Source organism: Leptodactylus fuscus, chromosome 7 (genome assembly GCF_031893055.1).
Source record: "Leptodactylus fuscus isolate aLepFus1 chromosome 7, aLepFus1.hap2, whole genome shotgun sequence".
Classification (NCBI taxonomy): Eukaryota; Metazoa; Chordata; class Amphibia; order Anura; family Leptodactylidae; genus Leptodactylus; species Leptodactylus fuscus.
Window position 1 is genome coordinate 120,558,634 of NC_134271.1, and position 27,510 is coordinate 120,586,143.

Consider the following 27,510-nt stretch of genomic DNA (forward strand, 5'->3'; position numbering starts at 1 on the left):
GAGCCTTATTTCAGAGCATGTGATGACAGTGGTATTAGAAGCACGTCAGTGCACAGAATTCTTTCATTGCCTCTCCTAAGAGGATGTATTTTGTTATTCATTTTTCAATCCCCTCTACCTCTGTAAGATTCATTGCAAAACTACATATCCTACCATTCTATGGCAGCAAACACCTTGTTTCATATCACTGGGTATTTATGTAAAGCTGGCAATAAATATGACAGACGTCAAATGAAATGGCAAATTTTGATGATTGAGCCTAAATTATTATTATTATTATTATTTATTTATTTATTTATTTATATAGCACCATTAATTCCATGGTGCTTTACATTTGGGGGTTATATACAGTACACAAAATATACAGGTAGATATAATACTAACAATAACCGACTGGTACAGTGGGGTAGAGGGCCCTGCCCGCAAGGGCTTACAATCTATGGGGCAAGGGGGATAGAGACAAGAGGAGAGGGTAGAGACTGTACAGATGGCAGTGAGGTGATAGTGTTATTGAAGGTTGTAGGCCTTCCTGAATAGGGGAGTCTTCAGGGCCTTCTTGAAGCCTGTGATTGTGGGGGTCAGTCTTATGTGTCTTGGTAAGGAGTTCCAGAGTATGGGAGATGCACAGGAGAAATCTTGGAGACGGTTGTGTGAGGAGCGGATGAGAGCAGAGCGGAGTAGGAGGTCAGTGGAGGATCTGAGGTTACGTGTGGGCAGGTAGTGGGAGATTAGTTCAGAGATATATGGAGGGGACAGGTTGTGGATGGCTTTGAATGTTAGCATTAGTAGCTTGAACTCAATTCGCTGGGATATGGGTAGCCAGTGGAGGGATTGGCAGAGAGGAGCAGCTGATGAAGATCAGGGGGGTGAGGTGGATTAAACAAGCAGCGCAGTTTAGGATGGATTGGAGGGGGGCGAGGGTGTTAGCTGGGAGTCCATGGAGAAGGGTGTTGCAGTAATCTAAGCAGGACTCCGAGCTGTGGACTCTGCGGCTGAATCTACCACTGAATCGGCAGCAAAATCAAGCAGAACGCTTGATTTGCTTTGATCTTCGAAAACAATGGGAGGCAGAATCAGGGCAGAACATGCAGCTGATTTTGAGTTGGAATCTGACTCAATATCAGCACCAGATTTTACTGTGTGAACGGGCCCTTACTTATGATAATGTTATTCATATCCTAAAATTACCAAACCACCACAAAATGGGAATACTTTAAACCTATGTATGTGAATTTCATTTTGCGTGTAATTTTTAACATTTTCATAAATCTCCTTATATAGGTCGTTTCCCACGGAATCTCTCAGAGTATAAATAATGCATCAAGTGCTACTGATATGCTTATCATAAAAATCTGTTTTAAAAGTTCCCAGCTCATGGTTACAGTAGTAACAACCCATGTGTCATCTATAAATTGCTTACGTAGTTTCCACTTGGTTTGGGATTAGAGATGAGAGAGTACTATTCGAAACGGCTGTTTCGAATAGCATGCACCCATAGGAATGAATGGAAGCGTGCTGGCGGCTGGCCGCTTAACTCCCTGCGTGCCGGCTGCATCCATTCATTCCTATGGGTGCGTGCTATTCGAAACGGGCGTTTCGAATAGTACTCGCTCATCTCTATTTGGGATCTAACATTCATTTCAGTCAAAGAGCTTTCATTAAGTTTTTATATAGAAAGGATGGAAAGATATGGGTTTTATAATATCAGATATATATTTGATAAAAATTAGATATTGGATCAATTAATCTAAAACATCTAATACAGATGATTTGTAATATTACATATTGTCAGAGAATAATAATAATAATAATAATAATAATAATAATAACTTTATATAGTTCCAACATATTCTGCAGCACTTTACAAACCTGAGGACATATGAGCAGACAATATTTGACATCACAATGTGGCAATGAATTAACATATCAAACAATAGGAGTGAGGCCCTTGCTCGCAAGAGCTTACAATCTATGAGGAGATAGGGAGATACAAGAGGTAAGTGGACTTGTTATTACAAGGGTCCAGCCGTCTTTTAATAAATAAGGTCATATAACTAAAGCTGTATGAACCCGTCACCAGCCGGTAACTGTGAATATACGGATACTAAGTGCATGGAGTGCAGAGTAACTTCTAGATGGAGAGGACAGGTTCTGAGGAATAGAGGAGGAAGAATAGCTTAGGATAAGAAATGTAATGTGCAGAAGTGTAGAACAATTTGATCAAATCATGTGATAAGCCTCACTATACAGATGGGATTTTAGGGCAGTTCTGAAGCTGCTGTAGTTGGGTCTTAATCCAATTGTCTGGGGTTCAGACACCAAATCCCATATAATATAATATACTATTATAATATAATATAATATAAGGAATCATCCTGCACAATATCATATATCAGAGCACTCCATAGTCCCACTGTCATACAGCCTAAATGCTTCTCATATAGGCTCTGTATATATGGAGATATTCTCCCTAAGTAGCAATGTCTCTGTTTATACAGTATGGAGTACCATGAGGCATACCCAATTTTCCTTTTAATTGTATATATGAGAATAAACCTCTGTATTTTCTCACATAAGAGGGCTTACTGTATGTCTAAAACAAAGTTCTAATTCTTCTACTTTTACTGTGGACAATCTCAGTTCATGTCCGCATCATTCTGGACCCCACCATAAGGTTCCAGATCACAAGAGACACCATCATGACCTCTAGAACCTATTTAGTCACATTGGGGACTATCTGATTCTGCCAAGATGTCTGTCCTCTGGAAATCAAAATTAGTGCTACGTGCAAATCTGCAACAGGACCTTCAGCACAGATGTGGACATGGCCAAAGATATAGAGGAAACCCTTGTTAGGTTTAAAGGTCTGGGTAGAAAAATGTAATATGATAGAGTTCCATGTTTGTACAATATATAGTATATTTTAATGTAGCAGTTGAGTCACCAATAAACTCTTTATTCCACATGACATTTTCCTAGGCTTTCTGTTCATCTATTCTATTATTTATTTAAGTTATTTGTTCTGGACTCTTTTTGGAACTTTTGTGTATTTCTTATGGGGGCCAGAACTGGAAAATAACATGTAGAAACAGGAAAGTTCTCAATGTCCGAAGTGTAACAACAGCGTCCTACTCCTGGCAAGCACCATATTGGGCTACCTTGTTTTATTGCTCTGTATCCCATGCTTTTTTGGCTGTCCTTCTGATGCTCATGCACTTGTGAGCCTCTTCCAGCCAAGGCAGCTCACAACTATACAAACCTGTACCAACCTCTGTACTGCACCTGAGCAATATAGGTTCATAGTTTCTAGTTCCTACAAGCGTTTCCCGCTTGTGTTGCTGTTTCTGTTCCTGAGTGAGCGGCCTGTTTCCTGACTTGCTGATCTTCTGTGCAAGATCTTTTGACTTCTTCACTTCTTGACCTTAACCTTTGGGCTAGACTTAGCCTTACTTTTGCTGTCGCTTTGCACTGGCATCTCTCTGGGATTTCGGTCAACATATACCACGACTACTTCTAGCGACCTGGTGGTCCCCTGTAGCAAAGACCAGATCTCTGTATAGTAGTTAAAGGGGGAAAACCAAGGGGGGCAACCAATGTCATCAGGACTCTTAGACCATTACCCAAACCAATCATACTCTTTGGGGGAGAGGCCACTTGGGACAATGATAATTGCAATGCAACCAAAAAATTGATCAAATGGCTGTACGATTTTGCCAGAAAACAGCTGTTTCTCCCTATCCTTATTGTATACAATATCTTATGTGTATGAGGGATGTGATATACAGTATATCATGTTATGGACTATATTCTGGATTTGGGTTTACATTGGTTCAGAGATTATACTGAACTCTGTACTTGTACCTGAACTAAATATTCCTGGTTACTTTCCTTTCCACGTCTGTAGGTGCCTGAATGTATGTGCATCTCATTTTTCACTTTCTAGAATATAGATGCATGGATGAGTAATGCTGCTGTGAAAGCAGATGGTGTGAAATTGGTCACCAACATGGTAATTCATCACAGAGGGAGCACTAGTGCCTTCTGGCAAGTGACAAGTTCCTTTTCATGTTGTATGTGCTCAGGTTTCTATACTATGTTTAGAGGGTACAGAGCTTTAGAATGTGTGCATGTGTCATTGAAAGAAATTATTAGTTGCTGTATTTGTCTTCTTGCTAAATATGGAGAATCCTGCAAATCTAAAGTAGCATTTTCCAGAGAGCAAGCTGTGGGATTTCCACTTGCAGTGAAGTTACTCAAGGTGATTTAGTATGTGGCGTCCTTTGACAATACATAATTCACAATCCTAGTAGATTTTGTTTTCATTTTTGTAATGTATTAAAGGGAACTTGTCACAGACTTTTGGGACACTAGAACACCCACAGATCTGAGTCCTTTAGGATTGGTAGCTTAATGTCCTATCTTAAAGGAAACTTGACACTTGAAAATGCAGTGCAATCTGCAGGCAGAATGTTATAGAGCAGGAGAGGCTGAGTATATTGATATACTGTATAGGTGTGTGGGGAAAGATTCAGTAGAATTTGTTCTTAAGCCATTGAAATTTCAGCTCCTTCTATCTTGAAATCAAGCAGGCGGAATTAGTGAACGACAACCTGTTCCTATGACAGTGAATACAGAGATAGGGTCCATCCCCGATAGGACCACCTCCTCGACTTTATAATAAAGGTCACAACATAAGAAACTATAATGAATACATGAATCTTTTCCCACAAAATTATCTATCAATCCACTCAGCTCCTTATGCTCTATAACTTGCCCTCCCACATTGAACAGCATTTTCCATATGGCTGGTTCCCTTTAATACTGTCTGTGGATGCAGTTTATGTATTTATTTTTTATATTCTATACTTGCCTGGATCCCACTGCACTCAAAGACTAGCCGGTTGTTTATGTTCTTGGCTTTATTGAGGATCAGCATAGTCATAGAGATGAGTCTGATGAGATGCATTGGACTAATTTCTATGAAATTATATACTCGAGTATAAGCCTAGTTTTTCAGCACATTTTTTGTGCTGAATAAGCCCCCCTTGGCTTATACTCGAGACAAGCAAAAAATATATATATATATATTTTTTTTTTTTTGGGGGGGGTGTCTATGACCAGCCGCAATAGTAATGTATAGAATCTCCAATAAAATAGTGGGGGAAAAAAAGAAACTTTAAAAAAAATATCATAAAATATAAAATAAGTAAAAGTTATAAATCATTCCTTTCCCTAGAATACATATAAAAGTAGAAAATTATTGTGATACACATTAGGTATCCGTGTGTCTGACAGTGCCTGGTCTACTGAATATAGGGTATCTGCAGTGCTCCTGTTCCGTCGGGAAGGGGTTAATAGGAGCACCGCAGATACCCTATATTCAGCCAGGCTGAATTCCAAGTGTGGGAAGAAAAAAACAGTCCTCAAGCTCAGGGAAGGGGCAGACAAACAACCAAAACCCCCCCTCCCCTTCCCCAGCATCTACTGCACCCAAAATTCCGACCATTTTAATTTTTGAAATTTTCCAGTAGCTGCTGCATTTACCCCCAGGCTTATATTGGAGTCAATAAGTTTTCCTAGTTTTTTTGTAGTAAAATTAGGGGCCTGTCTTATATTCAGGTCGGCTTATACTCGATTGTATACAGTAGGTTTTTTATGTTTAATTTCATATACAGTGTAAAGATACGACTATTTAGATTCTAAACCTCCCATCCATTAGGACCTGTGGGTGGTTTAGTTTCCCAAAAGTTAATGACAAGTTCCCTTTCATGTTGCAGTCCTATTAGATCAGGGTAATGCGTAAGCAGACAGGGCAGCTGTTTAGACAATTATTGAGCAAGTGGGCAGCGCAATTTATGGATTGTTGAGAATATCAGAAGCTTTGAGTATTGGTTACTTAAATTCAGGTTCATTCCACACTTAGGAGTTCAGTCCATGGTCCTATTCACTTATTAACAGCCTTCCCTGCATGACTAGATACATTAATAGCTGCCAGTTACAAGTAGGACTGCCCACTGGACTCGTAAGCACAAAATATTAACTATAAATTATAATAATAATATTAAAAAATTGATATATCTTCTTAGCTTATTCCGCTGTACATCATCCTCCCTGCGGATAGGACTGCACATGTAATGTGACAGATTCCCATGTGTCACTTCTGGAGATTATTAGCAAGTGACATTACCTTGCAAGTATGGCATGGACATGTACAAACCAATAGGGTAGCATTTCTTTTTTAATTTTCTAACTGTTACTTCTGCTATAGCTTACTGTTACTTTTTAGTGATATAAACCAGTCCCCATCTTACTCTCATTACATTGAACTTTCAAACTCTTTAAACACACTTTTTGATCCATAGAGATTTCAACTGATCCTACTACTAATATGTCCTCCACTATGATGGATCTGGCTCAATGACTACAATAAAACTTTACAAACTGTACGTAATCTCCAAGAGTACATATAAATACCACTGCTAAAACTATTCATACAAACTAAGGTAAGGGGAAATAAATCTAGATGTGTGCGCTCTTTATAACTGTACACTATCAATATTAAAGAGAACCTGTCACCTTGAAAATGCAGTCCAGTCTGCAGGCAGGTGTATGTTTAGTTTTGTGCGGAAATATTCAATTTATTAATCATTTATTCATTTAACATTCTGGTGTTAAGAGCCCAGTGGACAGTCCTACTCAGTGTTTGCCTGCTATCTCTGTATGCACGCTTACCCTAGATTTGCATCACAAAGTTTTATCCATGAAACTGGGTCCTTGTGTTTGCTGGACTTACTGGCCTGAACAGTATGCTGGCAGAGGAACTGCTAGCTATCTATACTGCCACTAGAAGTCCCTGCCTCACAGTGACATGCTGTTCTATAATGTAATCGATATGGAACAGTATATTGCTGGATGGGAGGCAGGGACTCATAGCACTATAGATAACCATTAGGCCCCGTTCACATGGGGCACTGGATGGCGTATTTTGGTCCTGATTTTGACATGGGAAGCTGCGTCAATATAAGACCAAAATGCGCCTGCCGCGACTATCGCAGTTTCCGTCAGTCTCAGCTTCCCGCTCCGGAGTAGGCCCAAATGAATAGTGCGGACACCGGGGCTGAATCAGCCACAGAATCTGCCTGAAGAAAGGGCAGCTCGCTTCTTTTTTCCGTGAGCGGCAACATACCGCTCACGGAAAATAGGAAGCTAGCTGTCTGCATAGACCTCTATTGTCAGGGGCGGATTCTGAGGTGGATTCAGTGCCAAAATCCGCCCCCTCTAGCCCATGTGACGAGCCTTTATGCTGGGAGTTCCTCTCTTGGCATGAAGTTCGGGTTGGTAAATACATGGACTGAGTAACACAGTCGGGTGAATCTAGGGTTAGACAAGGAAGGCTGTCTGTCCGTGAGTAGGACTGCCACTGGACTTTTGGATTGTTTAGATTTAAGGGGTAGTTTTACCATAGATCTTTATGGCATATCCTTAGGAATCCACCTATCTGAAGCAAGGATGTTTTGTGACCCTGATTTTGATAGTTAATATAGCGAGTAAAGGCCAAGAAAGGGAAGAGAAAAGGAGAAAGACCAAGCTGAACATGCAGTGGCTCAACCTTTCCTACTGTAATGGACTGACAATCCCACATGCTTAACCTGTTTACTCTTCTACTTCTTTTTCATGGCCTTCATCCAACATTTTGACACAGCCTGATCAGTCATTTATGACATTTCCTACTGATAAGCCATTACCATATGACATGCTTGATCTTTTATTTGAATGTCCTGAAGTCAATCTACAACCCTATAAATAATTTAGTATTTAGTCTGGTTATAAACTAAAGTCATATATAAGTATTAAGTATATACATATGTAGGACAGCTACATTCCTATTTGTATTAGTTATACTTTAATACAACTAGACATCATGAAGTTCATTCTGTGGGATGTGGAAGCTGCAATGTCCTCTGATTTTAAAGAGGACCTTTCACCATATCTGGGCACAGGCGGCAGTGTTATATACTGCCAGGAAGCTGACAGTGCACTGAATTCAGCGCACTGTCGGCTTTCCCGATCCGTGCCCGGTGTAAAGCGCTATTGGTCCCGGTACCGTAGCGCTTTACAGTCAGAAGGGCGTTTCTGACCATTAGCCAGAGACGTCCTTCTGCCTCGCGGCGCCAATCGCGCTGTGCTGTGGAGCCGGGAGGAACGCCCCCTCCCTCTCCTGATAATGCTAGTCTATGGACAAGCTGTGTGAGCAGAGGGAGGGGGCGTTCCTCCCGGCTCCACAGCACAGCGCGATTGGCGCCGAGAGGCAGAAGGACGTCTCTGGCTAATGGTCAGAAACGCCCTTCTGACCATAGAAGAGCTACGGTACCGGGCCGTAAGCTCTTCACACCGGGCACAGATCGGGAAAGCCAACAATGCGCTGAATTCAGCGCACTGTCAGCTTTCTGGCAGTATATAACACTGCCTGTGCCCGGATATGGTGAAAGGTCCTCTTTAAGAAATAGCAGATCCTGGTTCATGGTCTTTGTGACCAAATGGCCGCAGACTCTAAATTTTGGTACCCAAACAATCTTAAAAGCAAGGTTACAGAAAGGCATAAAGGCTGAATACTGCCACGACATTAGATAAAGTGCATTAAAAACCACACTTTTTATATTTTTTTGTGTATCATTTTATTTTAGGAGCACTGTTACACATTTGTGACCACTTAGGCCACCCCAGTTGTTTATGACTGTTCCATGACTAGCCAGGCCGTACCTAAACTTGTCACTTGAGGCAATGGCAAGCCAGGTTGGAGCGCATTGATAAATCACAAACCTCATAGGTGGCTTCTGATGCTCATGTAACGCACCCATAGATGAAACCACAGGCTGCAGAGTTTTTTTGGTATCAAATTTTGCTGTGGGTTTTTAAGCCAAAGCCAAGAGTTGTTTCAAAAGAAATGGGAAATGTAAAAGAAGCATTGATATTTCTCACTCCTGTTAAATTCACTTCTGGCTTTGGCTCAAAAAAACGCAGCAAAATCTGCAATGAAACACACAGGTTTTCTGCAACATTTGGCTTCACTTTCAAAAGTATTATCCAGGATTAAAAAACATTGATAAGGTGTGGTGCCAATCTTTTCTAATCCAGTAAAGGTCAATGCGCGCACACAGTTTTTGGCGAGGATTTTGACACTGAATCCGCCTCAAAAACAGCCTCCAAAAAAAGCCTCCCAATAAAACTCTATTGGAAGACTTTTTTGGAGGCTGATTTTGAGGCAGATTCAGCATCAAAATCCTCGCCGAAAAGCTTTGTGGGAATGGACCCTGAGGCTGAGTTCACACAGAGTTTTCTGGTCAGGAAAAATCCTCTCAGGTAAATTCCTGAGGCATTTTTTGAAGCGTTTTTCACCTGAAAAAATCAATGCAAGTCAATGGGAGGCGGAAAATCCCCCTGGTGATTTTGCCTAAAAAAAACGCTATCGGTTTTTCCACCTCCCATTGATTTTTTCAGGCAGAAAACACCTGAAGAATGGACATGTCACTTCTTTTTTCTGCTTGGAAAAAAAAAATAAAAAGCAGGTTACATAGGATTGTATGGTGAGGCGTTTTTTGGAGCAGGATTTTGAGGCGGATTCTGAGACCTCACGAGAAAATACAGCTTTTGTTGCTGCAGTTTTTTGAGCCAAAGCCAGGAATGGATTGTGCTGAAGGTAGAAGTATAAGAAAGAAAAAAAAAAGCAGCAAAATCTGCATTAAAAAAAGCTGTGTTTTCACAACATGGGGCTTTAGCCTAAAACACATTAATACCACATTTTTTATTTATTTTTTTAAGCAATAATTTTTTTTTTTTTTGAGTCAAAGGTGAAAAAATAAGAACAAGGGGACAGAGCATGCTTCTACCTATCGGATGGCTTTCAGCCACACTGTAGAAATGTGATTTCTAAACCATCTACTCCATTGTAACATGTTTCCTCTAAAGTAGCTGTACTGCAGAAATGATCAGTTATCACATTGTGATATACACGTTGTATCTAACGACAAGCACCCTTCTTACATCTGTATTCTTATTATCTGCTTACTGGATAACATAGACGTGTTTCAATTGTAAGGCTGCAGGAAAATGTCATAACAATTATTTGCTCGCCAGCTTATCAATTATACAAACACAGATGCCCTTTAGGATATTTTTCCTAAAATGCTGCCTTGTGCCGGGCGCCCTGTTGGTGATTCACTCTGCATGGCTGATCGCTTGTCACTCTGATTCCTATACAGGAAAGCAGAACAAATTGAAATTGTAATTACTTATAGGAAAATGAGTGGATGCGGCAGTGACTAAGGATGGAGCACGCCACACAAGGTTGTGTCATGTCTCCCCGATGGGTGGTGCTGGTTTCTTTCTGATATGTTTGTAGATCCTTAATGTTTTTCTTGATTTTAGTTTTGAAAAACTTACATTTATAAGCTTAGACAATTCTTGTTTGGTAATAGATAGAGATGAGCGAACACTAAAATGTTCGAGGTTCGAAATTCGATTCGAACAGCCGCTCACTGTTCGAGTGTTCGAATGGGTTTCGAACCCCATTATAGTCTATGGGGAACATAAACTCGTTAAGGGGGAAACCCAAATTCGTGTCTGGAGGGTCACCAAGTCCACTATGACACCCCAGGAAATGATACCAACACCCTGGAATGACACTGGGACAGCAGGGGAAGCATGTCTGGGGGCATAAAAGTCACTTTATTTCATGGAAATCCCTGTCAGTTTGCGATTTTCGCAAGCTAACTTTTCCCCATAGAAATGCATTGGCCAGTGCTGATTGGCCAGAGTACGGAACTCGACCAATCAGCGCTGGCTCTGCTGGAGGAGGCGGAGTCTAAGATCGCTCCACACCAGTCTCCATTCAGGTCCGACCTTAGACTCCGCCTCCTCCCGCAGAGCCAGCGCTGATTGGCCGAAGGCTGGCCTATGCATTCCTATGCGAATGCAGAGACTTAGCAGTGCTGAGTCAGTTTTGCTCAACTACACATCTGATGCACACTCGGCACTGCTACATCAGATGTAGCAATCTGATGTAGCAGAGCCGAGGGTGCACTAGAACCCCTGTGCAATCTCAGTTCACGCTAATAGAATGCATTGGCCAGCGCTGATTGGCCAATGCATTCTATTAGCCCGATGAAGTAGAGCTGAATGTGTGTGCTAAGCACACACATTCAGCACTGCTTCATCACGCCAATACAATGCATTAGCCAGTGCTGATTGGCCATAGTACGGAATTCGGCCAATCAGCGCTGGCTCTGCTGGAGGAGGCGGAGTCTAAGGTCGGACCTGAATGGAGACTGGTGTGGAGCGATCTTAGACTCCGCCTCCTCCAGCAGAGCCAGCGCTGATTGGCCGAATTCCGTACTCTGGCCAATCAGCGCTGGCCAATGCATTCTATTAGCTTGATGAAGCAGAGTGTGCACAAGGGTTCAAGCGCACCCTCGGCTCTGATGTAGCAGAGCCGAGGGTGCACAAGGGTTCAAGTGCACCCTCGGCTCTCCTACATCAGAGCCGAGGGTGCGCTTGAACCCTTGTGCAGCCTCGGCTCTGCTACATCAGAGCCGAGGGTGCGCTTGAACCCTTGTGCACACTCTGCTTCATCAAGCTAATAGAGTGCATTGGCCAGCGCTGATTGGCCAGAGTACGGAATTCGGCCAATCAGCGCTGGCCAATGCATCCCTATGGGAAAAAGTTTATCTCACAAAAATCATAATTACACACCCGATAGAGCCCCAAAAAGTTATTTTTAATAACATTCCCCCCTAAATAAAGGTTATCCCTAGCTATCCCTGCCTGTACAGCTATCCCTGTCTCATAGTCACAAAGTTCACATTCTCATATGACCCGGATTTGAAATCCACTATTCGTCTAAAATGGAGGTCACCTGATTTCGGCAGCCAATGACTTTTTCCAATTTTTTTCAATGCCCCCGGTGTCGTAGTTCCTGTCCCACCTCCCCTGCGCTGTTATTGGTGCAAAAAAGGCGCCAGGGAAGGTGGGAGGGGAATCGAATTTTGGCGCACTTTACCACGCGGTGTTCGATTCGATTCGAACATGGCGAACACCCTGATATCCGATCGAACATGTGTTCGATAGAACACTGTTCGCTCATCTCTAGTAATAGACCATTCTATTATATGCTGTGTTACTCTGAAAATACCACAGCATTTAATATTAGGAGGAACAATCCCCCCAAAACAGGTCCCATTAGGCTCGAAACAATTAGAGTTGGCAAGTACCAATGATGCATGAATCTCTCACACACAGATCTGCAACACCCCTGTCAAACACATGTCATTGTCAGTTCCATTGCCATTCCACTGCAGCCAAGTGTAGCTCCCTCTGGTGACTGGAAGCAATCACAATGCTCGGGAGTGGAGTGTGGACTACCTGTTCTGTGTGTAAGAGCCTGGCACTGGATTCTTTTTTTTTTTTTTTTTTTTTTTTTGGGGGGGGGGGTCCGCTTTCTTTGACTAGGAGTCTACTGTATCAGTTTTGCTGTATTCTGTTTACTTTTTTTTTTACATGTATAGCTGCCTGGACACTTTTTTAATGTACTGTAACCTATTTTCCGAGTAGGACTTATATTTCAAGCATACTCCAAAAATCCTGAAAAATCATGCTAGGACTTATTTTCGGGTTAGATCTTATTTTCAGAAAACACAGTAGTAATTGATATTTACAGTAGCTCAATTCATTCCTCGTTTGTGATGTCATATGTCGTGAAAATTTCCTGTTGCATATGAAGAAGTGCATAGGCTAGTAAACTCGGTATACTTTTTTTTTGACATTCACCAATTTGGTGGAGAGTGCCTTGCTCCCAGGTTTAGGTCCATGGCCCCAAGTGGTTTAATGCCATGGCAAAAAACACAGCGTTTTTCAGTCCCTTCAAAGTAAATAGCGAATCCTATTCATACATTGCAGAAAAATGCACACAGTGGAAATGCTGCATTTCCTAAAAGCATTGTATCCTTGGAAATCGCAGCATGTCACTTATACCTATGTAAACGCCAGCGGTTTCCCTTTAGGTATAATTGAAGCAGAAAATCTGCAGCGGAAAACGCTGTGGTCTCTCTGTGAAAAGTGCTGCAGGAAAGAATAGTGATGTCCGCGGTTTTTCTAACCACGCTTGTTGGCTGTGGCCCGCTATGTGGGGCCTTAGCCTAAAAAGGTATTACAGCTCTATAGTATTGATGGCCAGTCATATATCAGCACCGATCAATTGTGGCACCGAAACGCTGGAGCAGGCGGATCATCAACACCAATAACACACTCATTATAAGGTGTCCCAGCGAGCTGCTGAGATGCCGGAATAATCATGGGCACAGCGTGAGGAACGGATTCAGCGACAGGCCAGCTTGAGAGCTTCCGAAACGCAGGAGCATGCGGATCGTAAACGCCAACAGCACACTCATTATATGGCTTCCCAGCGAGCTGCTGAGATGCCGGAACAATCACAGGCACAGCGTGAGGAACAGATTCAGCTACATGCTAGCTTGAGAACTGCCAAAACGCCGGAGCATTCGGATCATCAACACCAACAACACGCACGTTATATGGCTTCCCAGCGAGCTGCTGAGATGCCAGAACAATCCTGGGCACAGCGCGACGAACGTGTTCAGTGACAGGCCAGCTTGACAGCTGTCGAAACGCCGGAGCAGGTGGAACATCGACACAAACAAAACGCTCATTATATAGTGTGAGGAAGTTCAGCAGGAGGACAGTTTAAGACCTGCCAAAACGCTGGAGCAGGCAAACCATCGACGGCAGCAATTTGCTGAATATAGGCAGATCATTGACGCCAATAACACGTAGACAAAGTCGCAGGCAGAAGCTAGTAGTAAAATAAATGGACGATGTAGCTACACTTAACAGGCACTAATATATATGCAAGCAATAAATAGTTAACTAAATGAAGTAGCCTTCCTAAAGTACAGGTAGTCCTCGACTTACGACGTTGATCCGTTCTTACACGGCATCGTAAACCGAATTTCGACGTAAGTCGGAAACATGTACCATACGACGCCGAGTAGGAATGGATCAACGTGATTTAGTGTGCAGCGGCTCGGAACGGAGGAAGACTGTACCATATACAGTACAATACAGTCTTTCTCAGTTCCAAGCCGTTGTACACTAAATCACGTACTGTATGGGGAGAGCTAGCAGCTTGTGTTTATGTGAGAGCAGACATTTTCTCATAGGAATGCATTAGCCAGCGTTGATGGGCCAGTGTACAGCATTCGGCCAATCAATGCTGGTTCTGCAGGAGGTTCGTCTGTGAGGAGGCAGAGTCTAAAATCAGACCACAATGGAGACTGCTGTGGTCTGATCTTAGACTCTGCCTCCTCACAGATGAGCCTCCGGCAGAACCAGTGTTGATTGGCCGAATGCTCTACACTGGCCAATCAACGCTGGTCAATTCATTCCTATGAGAAAAAGTAAGCTCCCTCGTAACAGCAAGCTGCCAGCTCTCCCAACTAGCAAGGACGAGCCTGCTGCAGAACCAGCGTTGATTTACTGCAGGCTCGTCTTTGCTAGCTTTGTAGCGCTTTTCACAGAAAGTTTGCAGAGGTTTCCTCTGCAGACTTTCTGCTTCAATTATACCTATAGGGAAACTGTCAGCATTTTGCTAGGTATATTGGACATGCCACGATTTCCAGAACCGCAACGGTTTTGGAAATCACAGCCAGTCCACAGCGTGTATTTTCATGCAATGTGGGGATGGGATTCTCTAGAATCCCATCCACTACACAGTGACTATAGAACACTGCCATTTGCACCATGCGGGGCCCTGGCCTTAAAGCCAAAGCCAGGAGTGGAAATGAAAAAAAATTAAGATTAGTAGCACATGTCCTCTATACTTTCACACATGGTTTTGACTTCAAAACTGCCTCTGAAAACCGGAATGTGTAAAGACGCCTTACAAGGAGAGAAATCCACATTGAGAAAAACATGCACCGCTTAAATAATGGGTCTTTATATTGCCTGTAGTAACTTGCCTAGGAGCAGTGATATCTACAGTGCCATGTGTTTGCAGATGCTGCAGTGGTGCTTTGATTTCCGGGGACTCACGTGTAGTGCAATGTCTTTGTCTGTTCATTGTTACCTTTTCAATACATAGTAAACATAAAAGCCAGGGAGTAAATAATGAAAATTTCATTCAGTATACAGAATAATGAAAGAGGTAGCATTCACATGATCCATAATGAAAGTCAAGGACACTGCCAAGGGCAGACTTTTCTAGGGACTTCCTGTGATTGTCCTTCTATATGCACAGAGATGGATGCATAGTATACTGCCTGAATACTGTATGGTAAACAGTATGAATGAGCTATTTCTTGACTTTTACATCTGCAGCATGTATGGAGAACATTGAATACCATCATATACAAGCTACATTTTACTATTTGAATGCGAGTGCATGCTTTTCATCTAGATTGCATTGTATAAATAGCCTGCTGCTATTACAAACCTCTTACATCAGTGGGATGTTTTACTGAAATGGCCCTCCAAAGTGCCATATGAAGGGGAAGTAGCTAAAAAGTTAAGCACTTTTGTTTGTTTGTTTTTTGTTTTTTTTGGAGTCACTTGTATTATTATAGTATTGTACGAAGATTAGATATGCACCCTACTTCTCTGACCAAGAGGGATCATGCAATAGACCATGTTATCTTATAGTACTAAAAGATTCAGCCCTTCTGCTTAGCACTTTGGGGCCGAGTTTAAAGGGGTTGTCCCATGAAAAGCATCCTATCTATACTGCTAGTTTATGTGGTTTAAAGACTTTTCCTAAATACATTGCTTTATCAAAATTGCTTTGTTTGACCACTATCTTAATTTATTCACTCCATTGTTCTCACTCTCTATGGCCACTGGGTTTATCTGCTCATTTCCCAAGTGATGTAGCTGCCTGCTCTCAGGGGGGGAGGGAGGGGCTGACAAGCAACAGAACTCCTCAGATAGGGGAGGGGGGAGGTGAGAGCTCTGGGATTACTGGGCTGTCTATCTTCAGCTTTTCCACTTATCAGCCAGTTTAATTGAATTTGGCTGAGATAAGGAGTCTGTTACCTCTGTATGTAATGCAAGCTGACTCAAATCCAGCTCTGCTACATCAGTTTCCACATCAGCTTTATACTGTGGTAATGCATTTACAACCAATCCCTCATTACTGACTGCAAACATGGCAGATAGCAGAGCAAGTTAAACCCCACCCACCAATGTGCAGAGAAATCCAGGAAGTGAACAGAGCACAGAGCCTGCAGGCTACAGAACAAGAGTTATGGGAATACCCCTTTAAGGGTAAGTTCACACAAGGTTTTTTGGTCAGGATTTTGAGGCCGTATCCTCCTCAAAATCCTGACCAAAAAGACGGCTCCCTTTGAAATCAATGGGAGCCACTCAGTTCTTTTCTCCGGGAGCGGTTTGTTCTGGCTCCAGGAAAAAGAAGCGAGATGCTCATTCTTCAGGCGGAGTTGCCTCGAGATTCGGCCTGAAGACACTCCCTCCTCCTGGCTAGGCCTATTTATTGAGCCTAATCCGGAGCAGAGTGCACGGCTGGATGCTGATGCAGTGCACCAGCTTTCAGTCGCGGCTACCTGGTTTTTGGTTCGGAACCTGAGGCGGCCTCTGCCTCAGGTTCCAGACCAAAAAACCATGTATGAACTTACCCTAATAGGTGTAATTGTATCCACCAACATAATATAATATTAGTGTTTTTAATGTATTAGGTCTGTCATTGTGTCAGGTCCCTTTAAGAAGTAAATATATATGTATGAAGGTTTATTAAGATTATCATATAGAGATAAATATCTCAGGTTCAGTCATCAGATTAAAGAATCCCAAAGATGACTGGTCTCACCTTCTCATATGTCTGCTATATTGCGCTATTCCTCTGTTATTCCTCCTGGAGATTTATAAATAAATTGACAAGTGGGTGTTATCATTTGTGGGGTGTCCCTACACAGTATGAAATGGTGAAATTTTCAGACTGTGTATAGACTCACAATAGAAATGGTAACGCCCAGCTGTCCATTTTATTTACATATTGTGTGGAGGAATAACAAAGAAACAGTGCAACACCGATTTCTAGCAAAAGATGCTCCAGAATTTGATGGGGAATACAAACTGCAAAAATATATCAGTATCAGACTTTGTAGCAGCACACCTCTTTGACGTAAGGAATGGGAACACCCAGTCGTCATTCATACATTTCTGGAATAGAATCCTAGAGTAATAGTGTAACAATGCAAAGTTGTAAGAAGGAATGTATATATGAATGTGTGTGTGTGTGTGTGTGTGTATATATACATATTAGACACTGGATCTTGTCACAAGAATATATATGTATATAAATAGTTAAGTGTGTGTGTGTATATGTAGATTAGACCCTGGGTCTTGTCACAAGAAGAAGTAAACATGTTTCCCTCACAGCCCTATAAAAATACTGTCTTGACAAGAGATTGCTGAATTCCAAACATGCCCCTACAATGCACTCAAGGGCAACAGACTTTTAAATGGGGGCGTATCATTGGACAAGCAGAATAATTGTTTAGACCTATTGCCCAGCATCTACGTTGTTATGACCTAGTTGTTAGGCGTTATTTGGAACATTGGTTAGGTGAGAGCATGAACACACTGTGAACAGGGCCCAGGCAGAAGAGAGGATCATGTAATCCACCAACAAGCAGGAGCACCTCACACTGTTTGCTTGTCCACCATCCAAACACAAATGGCACCTTCATTACATACCGCTGTCTTTGCCTGGACCTTTTCCAGGTGCTTAGAAGGCAATTTGGTGTCACAGCATCCATTATATGTCCTACCCTCGACAACCACCCTCCGTCACCATTATTTGTAGTGTCATGGCTGAGAAAACTAGCAAAGAATCCAGATTCTATTTGAGATCTGACAATGTTCAGATTCGAGTATGGAGGCTCATGGTGAGAACTTCCATCCTCCCCCTGCTATGGTATGACACACTGCCCCAACTGCTTGTGTTATGATCTGGGAAGCAACGCGTACAACAGTCAGCCAGTCTTAGTGGTGATAATAACAGCTCGGTGATCCTCTGGACATGTGTGTTGCCAACTTGCATTTTCAGCAGGATACTGCTCACCCACTCATGGCAAGGCTTTCCTAGGAATGTCTCCACCATATTGCAACACTTCCTTGCCTCTCTGTTTATCGACCATTGAGTATTTATTGGACCAGTTAGTATATCTGTTTTTATAGTGAATGAGTGTGCAGGATCTGTAGTCCCAGCTGTAACATATTTTCCGCAATGAACTTCTCCTTTCTCTCTAATATTGTGATCACTTACATATATCACCGCCATCATTCATACATTTTATATTGCAAACTTTTGTTCAATTCCAACAATTTTTTCTCTATGCGTTATTTTTCGTATATATATATATATATATATATATATATATATATATATATATATATGTTAATTCAAGATATACAAGTCATTTAACATTTTTCTGTCAAGTGAAGTGGTTGTACAGTTTCTGCTGCATCTCTGTGATTGTGCCCTGAATAATGCATAAGTTGCAGGGGGAGGAAGCTGCTATGAATTACATTTCAATCCGGCGGTTACAGCGATTGTTAATTTTGATTGAATAACAAGACACATGGCATCAGGATAGCAATGGAGCCAAGGAGCTTTACAATGTAACTCCTTTTCTGGCATAGTGGCAAGTCAAATGGGGCTTAATGTGCCACACATAATACATCCTAGCTGCCATTTCCACTGCAGAACAGAACCGCTATTATAATTCAGAGCACTGCAGTATCACGTCCAGCTGCTGTCATGTTAGGAATGTCTGCAGGCAAGACGTGCCCTCACTCACTGCTGGCACTGCAAAGCTATCCTGTCAACCTAATCTACCGTGTCTCCTATTAGATATCAAAATATGTAACAAAGTATATGTCACTCTAAAACCACCCATCCCTATTCTCTTCCTCAGCCTCTCGGAATCATTACAGTAATAAAGGATACATTCATTTACAGTATCCTACTTATATTTAACCACATCAAATAGAAACATGAGTATTACTGGGTTTAACAAGAGCATTGATCAGGGGTGTAGCTATAGCAGTAGCAGTCACATCCAACCCCTGGTATCTGATGGGGCACAAAACTCACTCACACATGTAAGGCTAGGTACACATCTGCGCTGGGCTCTCCATTGTTCAGATTGGGGGGCCGGACTGCTAAAACATTGACTATAATGGGGTCCGTTGGGAGTCCATTGGGAGTCTGCCGTTTTCATACTAAAACTGGTGGAGAGAAAGTCTGTACAGGCAGGAATTAGCCTAAGAGGAGTATTATAAAATGGCACATGGTAGGTGGGAGCCTTTTTACAGATTTTGCATTGAGCCTAGGAGCAGTTAGTGACATAGTAAATATATCTTTTTGTGTCAAAGTGCAATCTTGCTGCTGACAAAATCAACTTTTAAGCTAAGGCCCCAGTTAGTGAGCCGCGGCCAAAGAGCACTACAGAAAAAAAGCAAGTCGGAAACGCATCTTGTTTTTTCTGCAGCGCTTTTCACTGAAAGTCTTCCTGCTTCTATTATAACTATAAAGACAGTACCAGCATTTCCGTAGGATACATTGATACGCTGCGATTTACAAAACGTGAGTATTTTAGAAGTTGCAGCATTTCCACTTCAGGTTTTTTTCTGTAATGTGTGGATGGGATTAGCTAGAATCCCATCCTTTATGCAGGTACTGTAAAATACTGCATATTCTCAACATGGGGCCCTGGCCATAATCTTCAAATATGCTGTTCAATTCACGCATGGTGTGACTGCTACTGTCACAGCACCTGTGCTCACCAACCAACATAAAAATTGACATGTCCCAGTGTGTGACCACAGGCAAAACAGGTGCTTTTGTACACATGGCCATTCTCCGGGTGCACTGAATAGCTCATTTGTTGCATCAGATTTTCTCAAGATCGAGACTGCATCTTGACACAAAAAACTGTGTTCACTGTGACACTGACCACCTCTAAAAGAGCTTATGGCTTAGAAAATTATACTTCTGCTAAGTATATAGTAACATCTTATTATTTAAAGTAAATCTTTGAGTTGTACTGAGCGTGAGCTTGTTTTGTCCATGGATATAGAGGAATCTGCATCAGCCAAAAATCAGCCAGATTTCCAGGCCCAAACTCAGTCCAGTGATCTATGATGCCAGAAATCACTCTCTCACCGTAGCTCTACTGTCCTATACTATATATACAGTATCCCACCAGGTTACTGCAAAATGTATATAGTTTGTTGATACTGTATATTCTGTGACTGTATAGTAATCTGTTCTATTGTATGTATATAATAAGTGTTTGTCCCCTTAAATGATCTGTTACAATCTGAATGGGGGGGGAGAGATTTGGTGCAACCTGCTCAGAGTTCTGGAGCAGGGAAGGAGTGCAAGGGTATGACCTCTCCCTGGTTAGGAGACCTTCCAGTCAGAGCAGCGCTGCAAAACAATCATAGTCTGGAGAAAGAAGGCTGTCCTGGCCTAGTCAATATAACAAAGGATCAGGGCTCGTTCACATCTGCGCCCAGGGTCTCCGATTTCAGGTTTCCGTTTCCTGCCCAAAACTGGGCAGGAAACGGAGACTGGACGGCATTTTTCAAACCTATTCATTTGAATGGGTTTGAAAAGTGTCCGGCTGTGGGCTCCCGTGAGCGTTTTATGCACTGTTTATTTTTAACCGGGCACAGAGTCGGACATGCAGTACTCTGTGTCCGGTTTTAAAAAAAACGGTTTTGCCATGGAGAGCATAAAAAGCTCACCAGTGCTCATAGCCGGACTCGGCATGACAGGTTTCCGTCTTCTGCATGCACAGGAAACTGAAATTGGAGACCCGAACACTGGTGTGAACCCAGCGTAAATTGTACATGGGTCTCAGGGTAACTCATCTGAGCCACAGGATGGACAAAGCAATCTGCACTATAGGTGACTGAAAGAGAGTGGCACTTAGAAGGAGTAGAGACTATCTCAGGTAGAAAAGCACAGACTGCAGATGAAATAATCGTCTACTAGCTCAGCCACAACTTACAGTGGCAAAACTGTAAAAATTGTACCTCTATGTGTGGAGCTGTGATATTGCATTCTACCTTGAGTAAAGTTAAGAGTTATCTTGTTTTCCTACATACTATGTGTTTCCTGAGTCTTAGTCCTGCATGAACATCATGGGCACTTGAACCTCTATCAGGCTCAGGTGGGCTGACAACTAGGATCTGCCCTATGGAGGAGACGATCACCACCATCAGGTATCCTGCAGGCCCCTTCAGCACTGCACCAAGTAGTAGAGTCCAGGCCTCCAGGCTTCCTATGGGTAATTTCACACGGGGTTTTTTGGTCAGGATTTTGAGGCCGTATGCGCCTCAAAATCCTGACCAAAAAAGACGGCTCCCATTGAAAAAAGAAGCGACATACTCATTCTTTGAGGCGGATTCGCCTTGCGACATCCGCCTGAAGACATTCCCCCTCCCGACTAGGCCCATTCATTTGGGCCTAATCCGGAGTGCACTGCAGCGGCATCCAGTCGTGGCCACCTGTATTTTGGTCCAGAACCTGAGGCAGCCTCCGCCTCAGGCACCAGACCAAAAAACCTGTGTGAACCCGACCTATAAGGGATTGCTGCATGTACAGTATGGAATGGTTGAGCTAAGCTAAAGGAGAGAATCCTGACATCATAGATCAATATGATGTAGGGAGTCTGGGTCACTGAACTGAGCCGAGGCAGGAAATATGGACTATCTGGTCTGGATTCCTCTATGAGCATGTGGCCTAAGTGGACATTTTGCAGGTATATGAAGCAAGCTCCTTTTAATAGCGGGCTGGCACAGGGTCCCAAGATTTGGACCCTTACTAATTTGATGTTAATGTATTGTAATCCCAGAAAACCCATTTAACTTATTGTTCAGGCAGATGATATGAAGGTATTACAAGAGCTATAAAAAACTTAATCAATTTTTGGACCTAAAACATCTTGGAGTTTAAAAAAAAAAAAAAAAAAAAAAAAAAAGGACATTATCTTTTATGTACTTTTTCTTTACTATCTCTGAAATTTACTGTAATTACTATCAAAGATACTTCTATAAAATACTGACATCAATATAATGAATAGTGAAACGGTTTTCTGTAACGTAAGTAATTTTTGAATACAGGTATATTTGGCATTGGCCTCTACGGCAGAGATCTTGTCACCACTGCATCATTCTTTGACTATGACATGCGTACATTGGTCATACGCCTAATAGCAATGACACTAACCTAATGTTCATGATATGGTTGGTCACATGGAGTACAAGGGGGAGGTCCATCCTCTGGAGCTACAGTGTTTGTGCAGCAGTAACACTTAAAGCACAAACCTTCCAACAACTTTTGTTTTTGTGTTGTAAATAAATTTAGTGATATAATTTATTAACTCACTAGCCTCTGCCCGCGACTTTGTCTTCATGTTGTTGGCGTCGATGATCTGCCTATTTTCAGCAAATTTCTGCCATCGATGGTTTGCCTGCTCTGGCATTTCGGCAGCTCTTAAGCTGTCCTTTTGCTGAACTTGTTCCTCACGCCGTGCCTGTAATTGTTCCGGCATCTCAGCAGCTCGCTTGGGACTCCATATAATGAGCGTGTTGTTGGCATCGATGATCTGCATGCTTCGGTAGCTATCAAGCTGGCCTGCTGCTGAACTTGTTCCTCGCACCGTGCCTGAAATTGTTCCTACCTTTTATTGGAAAATTTGGAAAACAGAAACAGACGCAGAAATGTCCGTATAAGAGGCCTTCCAGAGAAGTTCACCTCTGACTCTTTATCATCTGTAGCTGCTGACATATTCAAGTCTTTAGTGGGTAAGGAAAAGGCAGGGGGATTCCAGATCAAGAGAATTCATAGGGCGATTAGGCCCAAACCAGACGCAAATGACCCACCCAGAGATGTCATATGTGCATTTCTCTCCTCCGTCCACTCATCTGAGGTACTCTGAGCGGCTAGGGACCACAAAGATCTGACAAACTATCTATGTGCCAAATTTCATTCAAATCCATTCAGCCGTCTTTGCGTGATTAAAGAACAAACATCCAAACTTTCAGGTTTTTAATAATAGTAGGATTTTGGATCCTTTCTGTGAAATCCAGCATTTTTTTTTACCCTTTCCCTTGTTTCTGTATTGAGAGCTGTCTCTGCCTCTCACTTACTGTTACTGTGTATAGAGTACGAGGCTATGCAGTTAAAATGGCAGAGGAGGCGGAGGTTCACTTAAAACCGTTATATCTTGGACATTATAAATCATACACACTTTTGGCGCCATATGAAAGAGGAGATTCTCTTCTTTTATAGGACACTAAGGTTAGTGTCATATAAACTAAGGTTCATATGACACTAAAATTTATTAATGACACAAATACTTCCCGAAAATCATAAGCTGTCTGAAAGTCTCGTTACGCTTTAAGGCAAACAACGTAGTACTCCTGTAAGGCTAAGATCACACATAACAAAAGCAGAGTGCACATTTTGCCGATACATATAAGATGGAGATGTGTACATCACAATGCTGAATGAGATTTCAAGTACAGTAAATTGCTCTGGCTACACACCAATAATATGGAGGTGATGTAACCACCAAGTGGTGCCTGGGGATAATAGGACCAAATAAATACAGTAATACAGAAAGAAGCATTAGAACAAAAGATATTTAATCCAAAGACAACCCCTTTATTCCTTGTAAATAAGTTATGTTATATTTTTGTTATTGTGAAACAATGTCATACATTCGAATGTGATTCACAGTTGCTACACAATAAAACAAGAAACAGTTCAGGGGTGAATACTTGTTGTAGGCTCTGTAGTGATAACTGATCCATAAGTACAACAACCCGAACAGTCTAGGACAAGATTTCTTTGCTGATCTCTACAAAGATCCGAGCTTCCTGATGCCAGTAGTGAAGATCGGCTGCAAAAATAAGACCTGCTGCGTCTGCATTATTTGTCATATCAGGTGTGGCTACAAGGGTGATGTCCCCTGACATATGGTCTAGTCATAATTATAGTAGGGCATATTTTACCGTGTCCAGAATTTATATTATGGAGCAGGACAACATATAAAGGCCACTGTTCCAACATACAACTTGTGTGTTCCACTAACACATGACAGCAGATATTGATGTTTCTATTTTGGACATCTGAGTAAGTGACAGTCAGGAATGTGTGCACACTGGCAGAATGAAGGAAGCAGCAGAATGTCAAGAATCTGAAGCGGAGTATAGAAAGCAACAATGAGACCGCTGCCCTATAATAAGGAGAAAATACATAGCACCATTCATTCTGTGTGTGCACTATATACTATAGACCAGGCTATGTAGGCTATAAGAAATAGATTAAGGCTGGGGACCCGCATTGCAAAAACACTGCATTTTGACTGTGGTAACAAAAAGGGCCGTGTTTCGCAGTACCTACAAAGTGGATGGGAGTCTGTGTTTTTCCTTAAACTATTAAATTAAAAGTTGAACAATTTTGCAAATATAAGCAGCTAAAAGTTTACATAGTTTTAAAGATTATTATTATTATTATTATTATTATTATTATTATCCTCATTATTGTTAGCATTAATAATGCTTTAAAAATCTTAGTGGTGACAGTCTGTCCTCTTGATAGGTTGCCAATGGATACAAGCATGGACACCGGAACTTTCTATGGTATGGGACTTGTCAGAAAATCAGTTCTTGTGGCCAGGTTATTTTCTCATACATGTAGCATCCCTGTCTGATAACCTGTTCGCGATAAGGAAATTATAGCTGGATTTCTGACAAGTGGCAGACCATAGAAAGCTCTTGGCAACCAATCAAGACAACAGATGTCACCACTAACATGGTTAGAGAAAATCTTTAAAAGTCTGCAATATTTGTACTTCTTTATATTTTCAAAACTGTTTAACTTTTAACTGTGTAACCTCTGTAGACTTTTTATGAAAAGGTTTTTCCCGCAGCGCTTTTTTGCTGAGACCTACTATGTAGGGCCTCGGTCTTAAGATTTGTTATTTCTGGGTGCAGTGTTTGAACAATTGTTATGACCAGTGGCGTACCTGGGTCCTAGAGTTTGAAGCCTTTGGGCTTCTTAGAGCACCTGACCCCTGGTTAGATTGCTACCTCTGCACCCCTATAGCTATGCCCCTAGTCTGTCTGATGCCAGCCGTACTCTTTATTACATTCCATGCAAATTCTAAATTGACAAACTTTGAGTGTCCATGGTTATTATTGTACCCAAAGTCATTGACTGCTGCTGTTACTCTAACCATTGTCCAGAAATAAGAGTGAATGTACTTTAGGCTGAGTTACAGCCAGTTTGCCATTAGATTGCCAACCCAAAGTGTTCATTGTTCATTATTATTGTTCTTCCTGCTGAGAGATACACAATGTGAAAGCCATATGGGTTTGTGGGTGAAGATTACAGATTTGTGCTTACAATAAGATCTGTAATTCTCAGTTTGATTGATTGCACTATAAAAATATGTTGCCTTATTCACTAAATGCTGTAAATTTAGTTTTGTGTACGTTTTGTATAACTGCCAATATTTGTTCCCTAGGATGATGAAGTTGTCCTTCAGTGTGTCGCCACCATCCATAAGGAGCAGAGGAAGTTCTGCTTGGCAGCTGAGGGACTTGGGAATCGACTTTGCTTCCTGGAACCAACTTCAGAAGCCAAAGTAAGATTTTATTTTTTGTGACTCAATCTGTCTTGCCTTAAGAAATCATCCTGGCAAGTCCTGCACTGTCAATGTGTTTTATGTTATTACTTCTGACAGTGTATATTTTGTCTCAATATTATTTTTAGTTTTAGGGCAATATGAGATTTTGTCATTTTATATTTGTTCACAATTACCTGCTGTATGTGCTGTAGCTCAGACAAGCCTTTATGCTACCTTCACATAGGGTCCTGTAGTCCTCCAGCTATGATAAGGGTATCTGTAAGCAGGTATCATTCTAGGAGTTGTTGCTTTCCAATAGTTTAGAAGAAAGAGGCTAGATTGCAGAAACATTTGCTCATATATGCTTTAGGCTGGGTCCCCATGTGGAGTAAATCCCATAGAAAACAATATGTGGCATTTTACAGTCACTGCAAAGTTGATGGGATTCTAGCGAATCTCATCCCCACTTTGTGTTAAAATACGCACAGCAGACATACTGCGATTTCTAAAACTGTTGAGGTTTTCAAAATTGCAGCATGTCCATTATATCGACGGAAACCCCGGTTGGTTTTCCTATAGGTATAACTGAAGCAGAAAGTCGGCAGAGGAAACCTAGCCACTGGGTGTCTGCTGTCTTATACAGTGGAGACCCGGCACTAATGCCCACACTCAGTGCCCACTTTGATTGTGTACCTTAATCTCCTAAATGCCTCTGTCAAACAAGATTTGGGGCTAGTGATACATTGTCATGATAGCCAGGAGTCTACTGAAGGTTCCCACGCTTGGCTGGCATTGAATTGTATTACAGGCATTTGTATTTCAGGTTGCATAGGGCACTGTACAGCATGAAATACAAATGCTGGTAATTTGCAATGCATTAGTGATCAGACCCCCTGGGATTGAAGACTCCTAGGTGATGCAGTAAAAAAAACAAAGAAGAAAAATTAAAGGAATTAAAAAGAAATAAACAATTTTAATCACCTCCTTTCCCTAAAACACATATAAAAATTTCTTTAAAAAAATGTGAAACGCATGCACAATAAGTATGCCATATATATCTTGTACAACTTTGTATCCGTGCAAGAAAAAAATGGTTTCCAGGCGGAGAGGCCGCATATGGACACCAGCAGTTACTTTTAAAAACCCATTCAAATGTTTGAGTATTACAGCTCACCACTGGCAAGCCGTCCCCTGTCCAGTTTCCCTGAAGTTTAGGATGGAAACCCCGGGGTGAACAGCAGCGGTAGTGAGTACGCCCTTTAACAGTAGAATCCTATGGAGAAAGAAAGGAAAGGAATAAGCAGTTCTTGAGTGAGGGAGGAGAGACACAAGCACAAACAGAGGTTTTTGAAGATGAATAAGATTTCTATGTCTAACATATAGCTCTGCCCTTTACCTCGCCAAACAAGACTATTTCACCGCCCTCATCTCTTCTCTCTCCAGCAACCCTAAAAGGCTTTTTGAAACCTTTCACTCCTTACTCACACCCAAGGTTCAGACGCCATTCACAGACCTTAGTGCTGATGACCTGGCCATGTATTTCCATGATAAAATTGATAAGATCCGTCAGGAAATTACTGCCCAAGCCCCAGGTGGCCTTGACTCCCACACCTACGATAGTACTGATCCCCTCACCAGCCGCACTTTAGACTGTCCATTCTCATCTTTTGAACCTGTCACAGAAGAGGAAGTCTCCCAGCTACTTTCTTCATCTCGCCCCACAACCTGCATTAGTGACCCCTTCCCCTCACACCTTCTCCAATCTCTGTCCCCTGCTGTC

At 42.0% G+C, this 27,510-nt stretch overlaps 1 protein-coding gene across 5 annotated transcripts in view; it reads left to right on the plus strand.

Moving 5' to 3' along the window:
- RYR3 (ryanodine receptor 3) overlaps positions 1-27,510 on the plus strand; it is a 485,624-nt gene that overhangs the window by 135,567 nt on the left and 322,547 nt on the right. For all 5 annotated transcript variants that reach the window (XM_075282947.1, XM_075282949.1, XM_075282950.1 and 2 more), the window contains one exon: positions 25,629-25,748. In XM_075282947.1, the coding sequence (XP_075139048.1) occupies positions 25,629-25,748 (120 nt within the window). The remainder of the gene's footprint in view (positions 1-25,628; positions 25,749-27,510) is intronic.